Genomic DNA, 13,696 nt, shown 5'->3' with positions numbered 1-13,696 from the left:
AGCCTTTCTAAAGCAGCATGCCATGTGATTTACATTAAAAGTTGGTTTTATTGAGGGGATGTTGGTGGTGAAAATTAGCTTCAAATGTTATCTGTAAACACCTTATCTGTTAATAATTACCTGCTATAGAAGTATGTGGGATTTTATCATCAGATCTTGAACCACTTCTATAAGCAAGGGGAGATTATTAGTTGGCAATACTTGAGAGAAATGAGAACAATCAATAAGGGACTAGAGGGGAAGACCCACATAAGTTGGCATTATTCTAGTAATAATTGCATAATTTGTAGTAGTAGGCTTCATAAAATAACAGCCATTTATTGAATGCAACTATAAGCTGAGTCCTTAACATACAGCATCCCTCATCCTTGTAATAATCCACCAAGGAAGCAGATACACTATATCTTTTACAGATAAGGAAGAGGTTCAATAACTAGTCCAAGATGCTGAATGGTGGCATAGGGATTAAAACCCTCAATATAGAATCCAAATCCTGTGCTCTAAAAAAATGAGCAAGACTTGAGTTCAGGTCTGTCTGACTACAAAATCTACATACTCCTACCATGTTCCTCTGTACACATCCCGTGTTATTCAATTCAGCAACAGAGATAAGATATTCTGTGTGACTATGCTGCCTATGTCCAGCTCTGACCACATAAAGATAACTCTAGTTACAAAAGTAGAAGTCATCCCAATGTGGGTGATTTAATTAATAATGTCACACAGTCCATTTATTGGCAGGACATTTCGGCACTGCTGCTTAGTGCTGAAGATACAGTATTCTTTTATCTTAGTGTACTGATGTGGAGGGAGATGGAGCTATTATGTATCTGTATGAGTCTGAAAAATTAAAGCATGTTGAAGAGAGACAATATTTTACTTGGAAAAAAATAAGTTGGAAATAAGTGTTTCCCAACATTGCATCCTGGCAACAGTGTTGCTAATAACCACTGAAGAGATTCACAATTAACGAACGTATTAAAATGAAATTCTTTTGATTCTGAAACTTCATACTATAAGTCAAATATCAGTGTTGTTCAAAAATTCATCTGTGGAAATAAATGTTGCAACAAACACCATTACTGTGCTCAATATACCTTTGTGATTTTTATTTTTCCTTCCAAGTGAGTTGGTATTTTTAACATTTGCTACAGATAGAGGCAAGTTTGAAACATCCTTGTGTCAGTCTTGGAACAGTTCACCTGCTACAAGTCTTTGTGGATATGACCATGCACAGCTAAAACAGTACTTTGCCATTTTTCCTTTTTGTTTCATTTTTGAAAGTAGAAAGCCACTTTCTTTTTCCCCTCTCTTTCTCTCAGCTTCTTATGAAGATTCCCAGTATAAATGCAACAGCTGGAGTTACCTACAAATATACAAACTGAAAGAAAAGAAATATTATGGTTGGCTATTTGGGAGTCTCCTGAAATGAAAACATACCTGGACAGTTAGCATGATCAGAGAGTGTCTAAATCAATCGAGGAGGAACAGAGGGAATTGAACTTGCCACAACTGCTGCTTTAAGTAAAAAAAAAAAGAAAAAAAAAAGGTACTTTACTGGGAATGGTGGCTCGTGCTTGTAATCCTAGTTACTTGGGAGACTGAAGTGGGAGGATTGCTTGAGGCCAGGTGTTCAAGATCAGCCTGGGCAACACAGCAAGACTCAGTCTCATTTAAAATAAAAAAGAAGGTACGCTGATAGGTGCAACATATTTCTCATACCTTGTATCTATCCATTGGGTCTTCCTGTTGCAGCTGACTCTCTCGCATTGTCTGATATTCTTTCTCATATTTCTTCAGCTTCTTGGTTGGTACCTGCAGGGATTTGAGGAAAACCATGTTAGACAAGGGCGCCATTTATGAAAAAAAATTCAGATGTGTTTGCTAAATATCTGGCATTCTAAGGGAACATACCCAACTCAAAGTTAGGAGAAAAATACAGACTCCAGAGTAGGGGTTGGCAAACTTTTCCTGTAAAGGTCCAGGCAGTATATATTTTAGGCCTTGTGGGTCATATAGTCTAGGCTGCAAAGATTCAACTCTGTCATTATTCCACAAAACCTGCCATGAGTGATACCTAAACAAATGAGTCTGGCTGTGTTCCAAGAAAACTTAATTTACAGAAACAGGCTACAGTTTGTCCACTTCTAAAATTGCTGATGTCACAAACTTCTCTTGTTAATGTATTTAATAGTGCTATTAATTTTAACTTTCTTAAGTATAATTCACTCATATCCTTCTATTACATTTAAAATGAAAATTATTATGTTATACAAGTAAAAAATTTAGCTACAAGAAATATTCTAAAATGGCCTGGGCATGGTGGCTCATGTCTGTAATCCCAGCACTTTGGGAGGCTGAGGCAGGCGGATCACTCGAGGTCAGGAGTTTGAGACCAGACTGGCCAACATGGTAAAACCCCATCTCTACTAAAATTACAAAAATTAGTCAGGCATGGTAGTGGGCATCTGTAATCCCAGCTACTCTGGAGGCTGAGGCATGAGAATTGCTTGAACCTGGGAGGCTGAGGTTGTGATGAACCAAGATTGCACCACTGTACTCCAGCCTGGGTGACAGAGTGAGACTCAGTCTCAAAAAAAAAAAAAAAAAAAAGAAAAATATTCTAAAATGGAGTTAGTATACTGAAAGGTTTTAGTGTTTGACAATGAAAACTCAAATATAGAATCATTGTGCTGTATGAGATAATAGAAAGTCATCTAAACAACTCATTTATTTCTTGCGAAAATTATGTCATCCACAAAAGACAGTAGTTTACTCTTTTCTGAAAAAAGACTAGAATCCTATGGACTCTTCAAATTTTAAAAATAAACAAATAAGCACAGCATAGTATAAAAGCCTCAATAAACAGATATTTCACCTCTCTTAGGGGACAGTGGTGCACATCTATAGTCCCAGCTACTTGGGAGGTTGAGATGGAAGAATTGCTAGAGTGGACAAGTTCCAGGCTGCACTGCACTATGACGGCCACTTACTCTAGCCTGGGCAACAGAATGAGACTCAGTCTTTTAAAACAAATAAACAAAAAAACTCCTAGCCTCAGTTTCTTCGTCTATAAAATAGCAGGTAAACAAAATTTCTACCTCATAATGGTGTCAGGAGAATTAAATGAGTTAACAGAGAGGTATCTAAAACAATGCCTGGTTCATGGACATTTTTAAATTTTTTTAAAAATAAGTATTCAATCAAAATTAAGGTATTAGAACTTACTCTGTTCCATAATACATATTAAATATACTTTTAGTCTTTCTTTGGACAAAGTTATAGAATTCCTTTACTTATTTATTTTATTTTAACTTTTATAGAGGTGGGGTCTGGCTATGTTGCCGAGGCTGGTCTCAAACACCCGGGCTGAAGTGATCCTCCTTCCTCAGCCTCCCAAAGCACTGGGATTACAGGCATGAGCCACTGTGCCTAGCCCATGATTCCTTCAAACATCAAAACCTTTCCTTAATGTTTTTGTTTGGTTTAAGATTACAAACATGCTATGTTGCAAACTTCTTGCAGATTCTGAGAAGGAAAGGATGATGTGTTGCCCTCAGTATCTGCCATAATACCTAGTGGTATTTGGCTCATACTAGGCCCTCAACAGATTGTTTCTTGTTGAGTTTAAAATATGGTATTTAGAAAACATATACATATGAGTGAGAGAGCAAAAGAGAATGGAAAGCACCTAGCATGAATATAAAATTATCTCACAATTTCCTTATTTTCATTAAAATGAGGACAGTATTAATTCTCTGGCATCTGGCCAAATAATTTGTTACATAAAAACAAAGACACCAGGTGTCATTCCCATCTTATTCTAATTACTTTGCTTTTGCTATCCAGGAACACTATGAAGTACTAGAATTATCAGCTTCCGACCACAATTGGGAAGCTTCACAAACTCAGTCCAAACCTGATAGATGACACAAACCAGTCAACAACCACATTATGAGAATATTCATCTGGCTGATGGGGGAATGTCTCCCCAGCCAAACAATGAGTGAGGACATTTCCCAGGGTGAAACTGAATTGCAAAACCACTGCTGAATACTGTTATAAGAAACACAGATCCTTTATTACTCCATCTCCAGAGACCTCTAACAAGTATACTGTGACCAACTAGAGTGCAATAGAAAGGAAAGCACCAGCTGCCAACTGTGTAGCCTCACAGATCATTAGATAAACAAGGGAAATATACACGATCATACGTTAACAAAACAACAATGACATTATTTTTCTTGGCTTTGATAGCAGTCTCAATTTCTTTCAGTTTTATTTTCTCTATATACTTTAATCATACACTGAGAAAACCAAAAATAGACTCTGAAGATGAAGTTGTAAATCACTAGCACTAAAATAGTCCTGGAGTTATAGAAAAAGGGGAAGCTTCAAGGTTTTAAGGAGTGACAAGGTGTCTCCAATGTTTCCCTAGGACCAGATGCAAGGGCCAAGGGGAGCAGCTAAAGGTATTGTTAGGAGACAGCCTACTCCTGGAGCCATTTCCCCACCAGATCAGTATTTCAGTATTTTTACTGCAGGAATACCATACCACTGGACACCAGGCTGAGTATTAGTTCCATGTGGAAGTATTTTCTACATGGTTCTAAAATGGATCCACTCACCAGTGACTGAATTACATACTGGAAGCTTGTGCTTAGAGAATTCTGAAACCATATTTTTAAACTTCAAACTATTATCAATATTTTTTTTTACATGTAAGAGAAAAAAATATTCTTTTAAAAAGATATTTTTACGTGTCCTTTTAAAAGTCCTTTTACTACTTATATTAAGAGGTTCATTTCAAAGTGAAATATTAAAAAAAAAAAAGGCAATAACACTCTCAATAAGCTAATCCTTTCCCATCTGGCTGAGATTCTAGGATATTTGGCTTCATCTTGTTCAAGGAAACAGAGCAGGTTCCCAGAACAATATGTTGCTAGGAAACCTTCCAAGCTTATTTATCTTGTGCTGTGGGGTGATACTGAGCATCCACCTGTGTGACTGGCACAACATGAAAGGGAGGAAAAGGGTGGAGGAGGAAGAGACAGGAGAGCTGATATGAAACTCTTGTTATTTATGAGGTAATCAAAGAAAATAGATTTTCAGTTTTTAAAACCATATTTCAGGACAAACTTGATTTTATTTTAGGGAATACTGAATGGGATACAGAAGTTTGAAATTTTTCTTACTGGAGAAAGAAATTTAAAAACATCTTCAGGGCTGGGCGCAACGGCTCACGCCTGTAATCCCAGCACTTTGGGAGGCCGAGGTAGGCGAATCACCTGAGGTCAGAAGTTCGAGACCAGCCTGATCAACATGGTGAAACCCCATCTCTACTAAAAATACAAAATTAGCTTGGTGAGGTGGCGCATGCCTGTAATCCCAGCTACTCAGGAGGCTGAGGCAGGAGAATCGCTTGAACCCGGGAGGCGGAGGTTGCAGTGAGCCAACATTGCACCATTGCACTCCAGCCTGGGCAACAAGAGTAAAACTCTGTTTCAAAAGAAAAAAATAAAATCTCTTCAGTATGTACTTTTAATTAAAAGAATAAAAAGTCACTAAGAGTTATCAGAATTGAAACATCCTATAAGTAAGGGTGTACTTGAAGAATGTGCTAAGAACCACCAGTCCAGGTTGGGCACGGTGGCTCACGCCTGCAATCCCAGCATTTTGGGAGGCCGAGGCAGGCGGATCACCAGGACAGGAGATTGAGACCATCCTGGCTAACATGGTGAAACCCCGTCTCTACTAAAAATACAACAACAAAAAAAAATTAGCTGGATGTGGTGGCGGGTGCCTGTAGGCCCAGCTACTCAGGAGGCTGAGGCAGGAGAATGGTGTGAACCCGGGAGGCAGAGCTTGCAATGTGAGCCAAGATTGCGCCACTGCACTCTAGCTGGGGTGACAGAGCAAGACTCTGTCTCAAAAAAAAAAAGAACCACCAGTCCTTTTAAATGTCTACCTAATGTTGAGGTCCTGTTCCACCAACTGTCCATGCTCTGTCCTTCCAGTATTTCCTAAGTTCAAGAAATGTTCTCAAAGAATATATAACTGTTTTATGTGTGCAACTAATGATGAGCATTCACTACTTTGAAATGGTATTAGTAACAGGCAAACAAACAAATAGAAAAAGAAAAAAAAAAAAGGATATCCATTCATGGCAAGACAACCCCTAACAAGTATGATAGCAGTCATTTAAATTATCAACCAAGGCTTGACATTGCAGGCTTGACACTACATTTGGCAGCATTTACAGACAGAACCAGTGTTTTCACCTTTTAAATAGTTTATAATGTTTATATTTCACACTGTGCTTGGCCCTGACATTGAAATTCCTAACATAAATATCCATTTACAGAGAAAGAGTAAATTGGAGCTGGAGGAACCTTTGGAGACTACTTGTCTGGTACAATCCCTTCTTCGGGATGAAGAAACTGAATAAATGTGGCTTGAGTCTTGGACAGAGCCACCTGATTGCAGCAGAGCAAATGGGAGTCTGGGTGGATCCACTGCCTCTATGGCCTGCATTCTACTCCTTCCGGGTACTGGGCCACCTCTCAGGTGCAGGCTTCCCAAACTTTAGTCATTCAGATACCACTTTCATTATTTTTGCCATACCCATACACATTGTACTATGTTTTTTCTTTTTTTTTTTAATTTCCTTTTTTTTTTTTTTTTTTTTTTTGATGGAGTCTCACTCTCTTGCCCAGGTTGGAGTGCAGTGGTACGATCTTGGCTCACTGCAACCTCTGACTCCCAGGTTCAAGTGATTTTCCTGCCTCAGCCTTCCGAGGAGCTGGGAGTACAGGCATGCACCACCACGCCTGGCTAATTTTTGTATTTTTAGTGGAGACAGAGTTTCACCATGTTGGTCAGGCTGGTCTTGAATTCCTGACCTCGGGTGATCCACCTGTCTTGGTCTCCCAAAGTGCTGGGATTAGAGGCGTAAGCCACCATGCCCGGTTGTAGCCCATTTTTTCTTTAAGAGTCAGGGGTCTCACTATGTTGCCCAGGCTGGTCTCGACCTTCTGCCCTCAAGTGATCTGCCTGCCTCAGCCTCCCAAAGTGCTGGGATTACAGGTGTGAGCCACCATACCCAACCAAAATCAACTAATTTTTTTATATACATTTATTTTCCAAGAAAACATTCCATTTGGAATCAACATAGACAACCGTGGTAGGCAGAAAATGGTCTCCCAGAGATGGCTGAATTCTAATCCCTAGAACTTGTGAATGTGTTACCTTACATGGTCAAATGAATTTTGCAGATGTGATTAAGGTTAAGGACCTTAAGATGGGAAGGTTACTTTAGATTGTCTGAGTGGGCCTAGTGAAATCACGTGAGTCATTAAAAGAAGAGAACCTTTCGGGACTTCATTCAGATATCACTGCTGCAGAAGGATCAAAGAAATCCTGTGTGGCTTTGAAGACACGGAAGGAGATCCATGAGTAAGGCAATGTAGGCAGCCTCTAGAAGCTTGGAAAAGGCAAGGAAATGGATTCTCCCAAAGAACCTCCAGAAGGGAAGGCAGCCTGGCCAACATCCTCATTCCCAGCCCAGTGAGACTCTTATCAGACTTGTACAAAACTATATACTAAAAGATTTATCTTCGTAGTTATTTGTTATGGAAACAATAGGAAACTAAAACAACATATTATAAATAACTACAATTAATTGAGCTACTAAATGTTTACAAACAAAACTCAGTTGAAAGTCTTAACACTTTTGCTTAAGGCAATATAAGAACTCCCCTGCTCTTTATTTTACAACCAACTGCAAATTATGTCAATATGAAGTCAACTATAAACTATTAACCTTATGTTATAAATACCAGAATATTGGGGCTAGGCGTGGTGACTCACGCCTGTAATCCCAGCACTTTGGGAGGCTGAGGTGGGCAGATCACAAGGTCAGGAGATCGAGACCATGCGGCTAGCATGGTGAAACCCCGTCTCTACTAAAAATATAAAAAATTAGCTGGGCGTGGTGGTGGGCACCTGTAGTCCCAGCTGCTTGGGAGGCTGAGGCAGGAGAATGGCATGAACCCAGGAGGTAGAGCTTGCAATGAGCCAAGATCACTCCACTGCACTCCAGCCTGGGCAACAGAGTGAGACTCCATTTCAAAAAAAAAATACATACATACATACATACCAGAATACCAAACTAGACAGCAAGCAAAAAAATAAAAACAACTCCACCCCAGCCCATGCATGGATTCACTCAGTGCCTTTCTGCTTTCTCCCTCAGATCACTAATGGCAACTGGTTGCACCAGTTGTACCCAGCTCCTGCCAAGGATCTGTGTGTCTGCTGGGTCTGTCCAACAGACCCTGGCCGATGGATGAAATGAGTACTCAGACACAGGTATGCAGTGTAAGAGCAGCTAGGTGACTGCCTGGCTCTAGTCACCAGAAAGCAGCCCCGAGAAGCTGGAGCTACTTGCTTTTATTTGATGCAGGCACAATGCCAAAAGCCTGGAGCAAAAACAACCTGTAGGTAATTAACATTTATTGTTCCCCTTTCAGGGAGAATGTCCCCACAGATGATCAAAGGTCAGTTCTTGGTCAACATAAGTAAAAAAGCTTAAGATAAATTCCCCCACACTCTCTTGTACCTACTCCTTGCCCAATGCCTCAGGGTTATAGAAGAGCTGCCTTCAGCTATTCTCCCCTGGGGCTCTGCAGAACCTGCTGACCTTTCAGAAGGTTTGCGTCCTTTCCCTATAATTTTTCCCCACCACTCTGACTGATCTCCCACAGTGTCCACTGATATTTTCTATTATGTTTCATTGTAATTCCACAATTATTTCTCAGACCCTCTAAAATGATTTCATAATCAGCAGTTTGAAGGACACTGCACAAAATGAAATGGGCTTTTTCATCTATTCCTCCCATAATAATACTCAGAGGGTTATAGTTCTAAATCACTGGAGCAGCTTTATTAACTCTACTTATCACCAATACCCTCACCTGTCATTACAGATGAGAGCAGGTCCTTGTCAGCTGTTATCAGGAAATACAAAGAAAAGAGCTTAATGAGTTTGAGGCAAAGGGGAGTGGTAGGGGAATGGCGAGGGAGTGCTAAACAGTGACCTTCAATAACAGTAAAAGAGCACAATAATGACTTATTTGCCTTACTCTTTCTCAGTATTAGTCATGCTGGCCTCAGTTGGAGATATGGGAGGGGAAGACTGAAAAGAATATACCCAACTTTCTTCATTCTCCATGTTTTCTCTCTTCTTCCCATTTAAGGTGTTTATTTCATATTTGTATATATGACTCTTGTAGATTGAATATATATTAATCGTGTTGTATATCAATAATTATTAGATGAATTTACCATAATAATCTTCATCTCACTAATCATATCAACCAGTGATATCACCCTATTTTGCATTTTTACTTTCATATCTGATTTTGAATACTTACTAATATTTGAATTTCACATGCATTAGTTATTTCTTTTTTTAATTTTTTTTGCACGCCACCACGCCTAGCTAATATTTTTTTTTTTTTTTTTTTTGAGACGGAGTCTCGCTCTGTGGCCCAGGCTGGAGTACATTTTTTTTTTTTTTTTTGAGACGGAGTCTCGCTCTGTGGCCCAGGCTGGAGTACAGTGGCCAGATCTCAGCTCACTGCAAGCTCCGCCTCCCAGGTTTACGCCATTCTCCTGCCTCAGCCTCCCGAGTAGCTGGGACTACAGGCGCCCGCCACCTCGACCGGCTAGTTTTTTGTATTTTTTAGTAGAGACGGGGTTTCACCGTGTTAGCCAGGATGGTCTCGATCTCCTGACTTGGCCTCCCAAAGTGCTGGGATTACAGGCTTGAGCCACCGCGCCCGGCCATAATTTTTGTATTTTTATTTGAGATGGAGTTTCTCCATGTTGTCCAGACTCCTCTTGAATTCCTAACCTGAAGTGATCTGCCCTCCTCAGCCTCCCAAAGTGAGTTATTTCTAATAAAACTTATTTTGGCCAGGTGCGGTGGCTCATGCTTATAATCCCAGTCCTGTGGGAAGTCAAGATGGGTGGATCACTTGAGTTCAGGAGTTTGAGACCAGCCTGGACAACACGGTGAAACCCTGTGTTTATAAAAAATGCAAAAATTAGCTGAGCATTGTGGTACATGCCTGTAGTCTCAGCTACTTGGGAGGCTGAGGTGGGAAGATCACCTGAGCCTGGGAGGCAGGGTTGCAGTGAGGTAAAATCATGACACTGCACTCCAGCCTAGGTGACAGAGTGAGACCTTGTCTCAAAACAAAACAAATAAAAACAGTTCTGCTTACCTATAAGATTTGGTTAAGTTTCCTGATTATCAAACTCAATCATCTTTTTTAAGAGACAGGGTCTTGTTCTGCTGCTCAGGCTGGAGTGCAGTGGTGCAATCACAGCACACTGCAGCCTCGAATTCCTGGACTCAGGTGATCCTCCCACCTTAGCTTCCTGAGTAGCTGGGACTATGGGGCACATCACCATGCCTAGTGTTCTTTTTTTTTCTTTTTTTTTTTTTGTGGTAGAGCCAGGGTCTCACTATGTTGCCCAGGATGGCCTCAAAATCCAAGGCTCAAGCAATCTTCCCACCTCAGCCTCCCAAAGTGCTAGAATTACAGGTGTGAGCCACCATGTCTGGCCCAAACAAGATCATTGTACATTTAGGAGTTCAAGGTTTTGTTTTGTTTCGTTTTGTTTTGTTTTGTTTTGAGACGGAGTCTCGCTCTGCCGCCCAGGCTGGAGTGCAATGGCCAGATCTCAGCTCACTGCAAGCCCTGCCTCCTGGGTTTACGCCATTCTCCTGCCTCAGCCTCCTGAGTAGCTGGGACTACAGGCGCCCACCACGTCACCCAGCTAGTTTTTGTATTTTTTTTAGTAGAGACGGGGTTTCACCGTGTTAGCCAGGATGGTCTTGGAAGTTCAAGGGTTTTGTATATTTAGGAGCTGCAGTGCTTTTCAACACCACAGATCTTAAACTTCGGATCATAATTAACGGAATAATAGAACTCTTAAATAACAAATTTGAAACTCACTATAGTAACTTGAAAAGAACTTATACACAGAAAAGACAGAAATAACAGAATACACATGTAAAGATTTTCCAAGTTGGTCTATGCTCTGTAATATATATGGCATGATCTTTGGCATATCCTGACTTTATGAAATAGTATACTAATTTTGTGAAAAGTTGTTTTTGCATTTAAGTAGGGAAAAGAACCTGGGCACTACCAGTGCTTCTCAAGGTAAGATATTATTGGCATTTTGGGTAGAATAATTTTTGATGTAGACTGTGCTCTCCATTTCTGAGCCCATGGCATCCCTAGGCCCATTTATGATTTCACCTATTAAATGTCAGTAGCAGCTGCCTGTCACTGTGACAAACAGGATGCCTACACACCTTTCTAAACCAGGTGTGGATGTTGGGGGCTAGTAGATTTGAGGGGTACATGTTTGAGAAGATACGGGATTCATACTAAAAACCACTGAGCTAAACTATCCATAAAGACAAGAGGAGAGGCCTGGAACAGTGTGCAAGGTTTTTAGCACTGCAATGATATATTCAGACATCCACTTCCCTCTGCTTTGTTCTTGGTTAGCAGTAATTGGCACTAAGTATGGAATTCCTTCATATCAAAAAATTTCCTAACAGTTTTCAGCCTATAATTTAGAAAAATCTGTATTTAATCCTGCCAGCAACTCCATGAGGGAAGTATTATTTGGATTTTACAAATAAGTTGAGGATAGGTAACTTGCCTAAGATCACACAGCTGGTAAATAGTCAGAAATGAAATCTAGTTGGCCTCCAGAACCTGCCCTCTTTAACTACTTTGCTCTACTGCCTAGCACCAGATGATGAAAGTAAACCTGCTCAAGAAGCTGACAGTCTAGACATAGTGCCAAATATGTGTCTAGTTATCATTTAGTTTCATAACTGCAATAACAGATATTTATAAAAGGTACAAAGATGATCAAGGAGAAATTTGTGGGACAGAGGGTTAGAGAGGGAGAAGCACCTCAGTGAGGAGGATTTTCATGATGACTGGTTTATGCAAGCTTCCTTGCCCAGTTAAAACACAGAGCTGGATATGTAGGCTAAGCTTGTAAGGGAACTGAGTTCCCTTGTACTCAGTTTTAACATTAGGTCAGTCACTTGTAAGAGCTATCTTTCAGGGTTTGATGAATCTCCTTCTGTAATTCAGAAATGAAAGATACAAAAATATTAATTTATGGATGCGAATGCTGGTAAAGTACATCACTATGTTGTTCTTTTTTTTTTTTTTTTTTTTTTTTTTTTTTTTTTTTTTTTTTTTTTTTGTGATGGAGTCTCACTCTCTTGCCCAGGTTGGAGTGCAGTGGTACGATCTTGGCTCACTGCAACCTCTGACTCCCAGGTTCAAGTGATTTTCCTGCCTCAGCCTTCCGAGGAGCTGGGAGTACAGGCATGCACCACCACGCCTGGCTAATTTTTGTATTTTTAGTGGAGACAGAGTTTCACCATGTTGGTCAGGCTGGTCTTGAATTCCTGACCTCGGGTGATCCACCTGTCTTGGTCTCCCAAAGTGCTGGGATTAGAGGCGTAAGCCACCATGCCCGGTTGTAGCCCATTTTTTCTTTAAGAGTCAGGGGTCTCACTATGTTGCCCAGGCTGGTCTCGACCTTCTGCCCTCAAGTGATCTGCCTGCCTCAGCCTCCCAAAGTGCTGGGATTACAGGTGTGAGCCACCATACCCAACCAAAATCAACTAATTTTTTTATATACATTTATTTTCCAAGAAAACATTCCATTTGGAATCAACATAGACAACCGTGGTAGGCAGAAAATGGTCTCCCAGAGATGGCTGAATTCTAATCCCTAGAACTTGTGAATGTGTTACCTTACATGGTCAAATGAATTTTGCAGATGTGATTAAGGTTAAGGACCTTAAGATGGGAAGGTTACTTTAGATTGTCTGAGTGGGCCTAGTGAAATCACGTGAGTCATTAAAAGAAGAGAACCTTTCGGGACTTCATTCAGATATCACTGCTGCAGAAGGATCAAAGAAATCCTGTGTGGCTTTGAAGACACGGAAGGAGATCCATGAGTAAGGCAATGTAGGCAGCCTCTAGAAGCTTGGAAAAGGCAAGGAAATGGATTCTCCCAAAGAACCTCCAGAAGGGAAGGCAGCCTGGCCAACATCCTCATTCCCAGCCCAGTGAGACTCTTATCAGACTTGTACAAAACTATATACTAAAAGATTTATCTTCGTAGTTATTTGTTATGGAAACAATAGGAAACTAAAACAACATATTATAAATAACTACAATTAATTGAGCTACTAAATGTTTACAAACAAAACTCAGTTGAAAGTCTTAACACTTTTGCTTAAGGCAATATAAGAACTCCCCTGCTCTTTATTTTACAACCAACTGCAAATTATGTCAATATGAAGTCAACTATAAACTATTAACCTTATGTTATAAATACCAGAATATTGGGGCTAGGCGTGGTGACTCACGCCTGTAATCCCAGCACTTTGGGAGGCTGAGGTGGGCAGATCACAAGGTCAGGAGATCGAGACCATGCGGCTAGCATGGTGAAACCCCGTCTCTACTAAAAATATAAAAAATTAGCTGGGCGTGGTGGTGGGCACCTGTAGTCCCAGCTGCTTGGGAGGCTGAGGCAGGAGAATGGCATGAACCCAGGAGGTAGAGCTTGCAATGAG

The 13,696-nt window shown here is 40.5% G+C and overlaps 1 protein-coding gene across 4 annotated transcripts in view; it reads right to left on the bottom strand.

The window, feature by feature from the left end:
* Positions 1-13,696, bottom strand: part of RABGAP1L (RAB GTPase activating protein 1-like) — an 812,347-nt gene that overhangs the window by 38,138 nt on the left and 760,513 nt on the right. For 2 of the 4 annotated variants that reach the window (XM_011962353.1, XM_011962356.1), the window contains 2 exons: positions 1,723-1,815; positions 1,080-1,381 (listed from right to left, as the gene is read on the bottom strand). In XM_011962353.1, coding sequence (XP_011817743.1) covers positions 1,367-1,381; positions 1,723-1,815 — 108 coding nt within the window. In that variant the 3' untranslated portion in view covers positions 1,080-1,366. Of the gene's footprint in view, positions 1-1,079; positions 1,382-1,722; positions 1,816-13,696 lie in introns of those variants that run through there. The other 2 variants (XM_011962352.1, XM_011962354.1) reach the window with 1 other exon arrangement.

Source organism: Colobus angolensis, unplaced genomic scaffold (genome assembly GCF_000951035.1).
Source record: "Colobus angolensis palliatus isolate OR3802 unplaced genomic scaffold, Cang.pa_1.0 Scaffold59, whole genome shotgun sequence".
NCBI lineage: Eukaryota > Metazoa > Chordata > Mammalia > Primates > Cercopithecidae > Colobus > Colobus angolensis.
The sequence above is the reverse complement of the archived record's forward strand: the minus strand, read 5'-3'. Positions and strand labels throughout refer to the sequence as shown.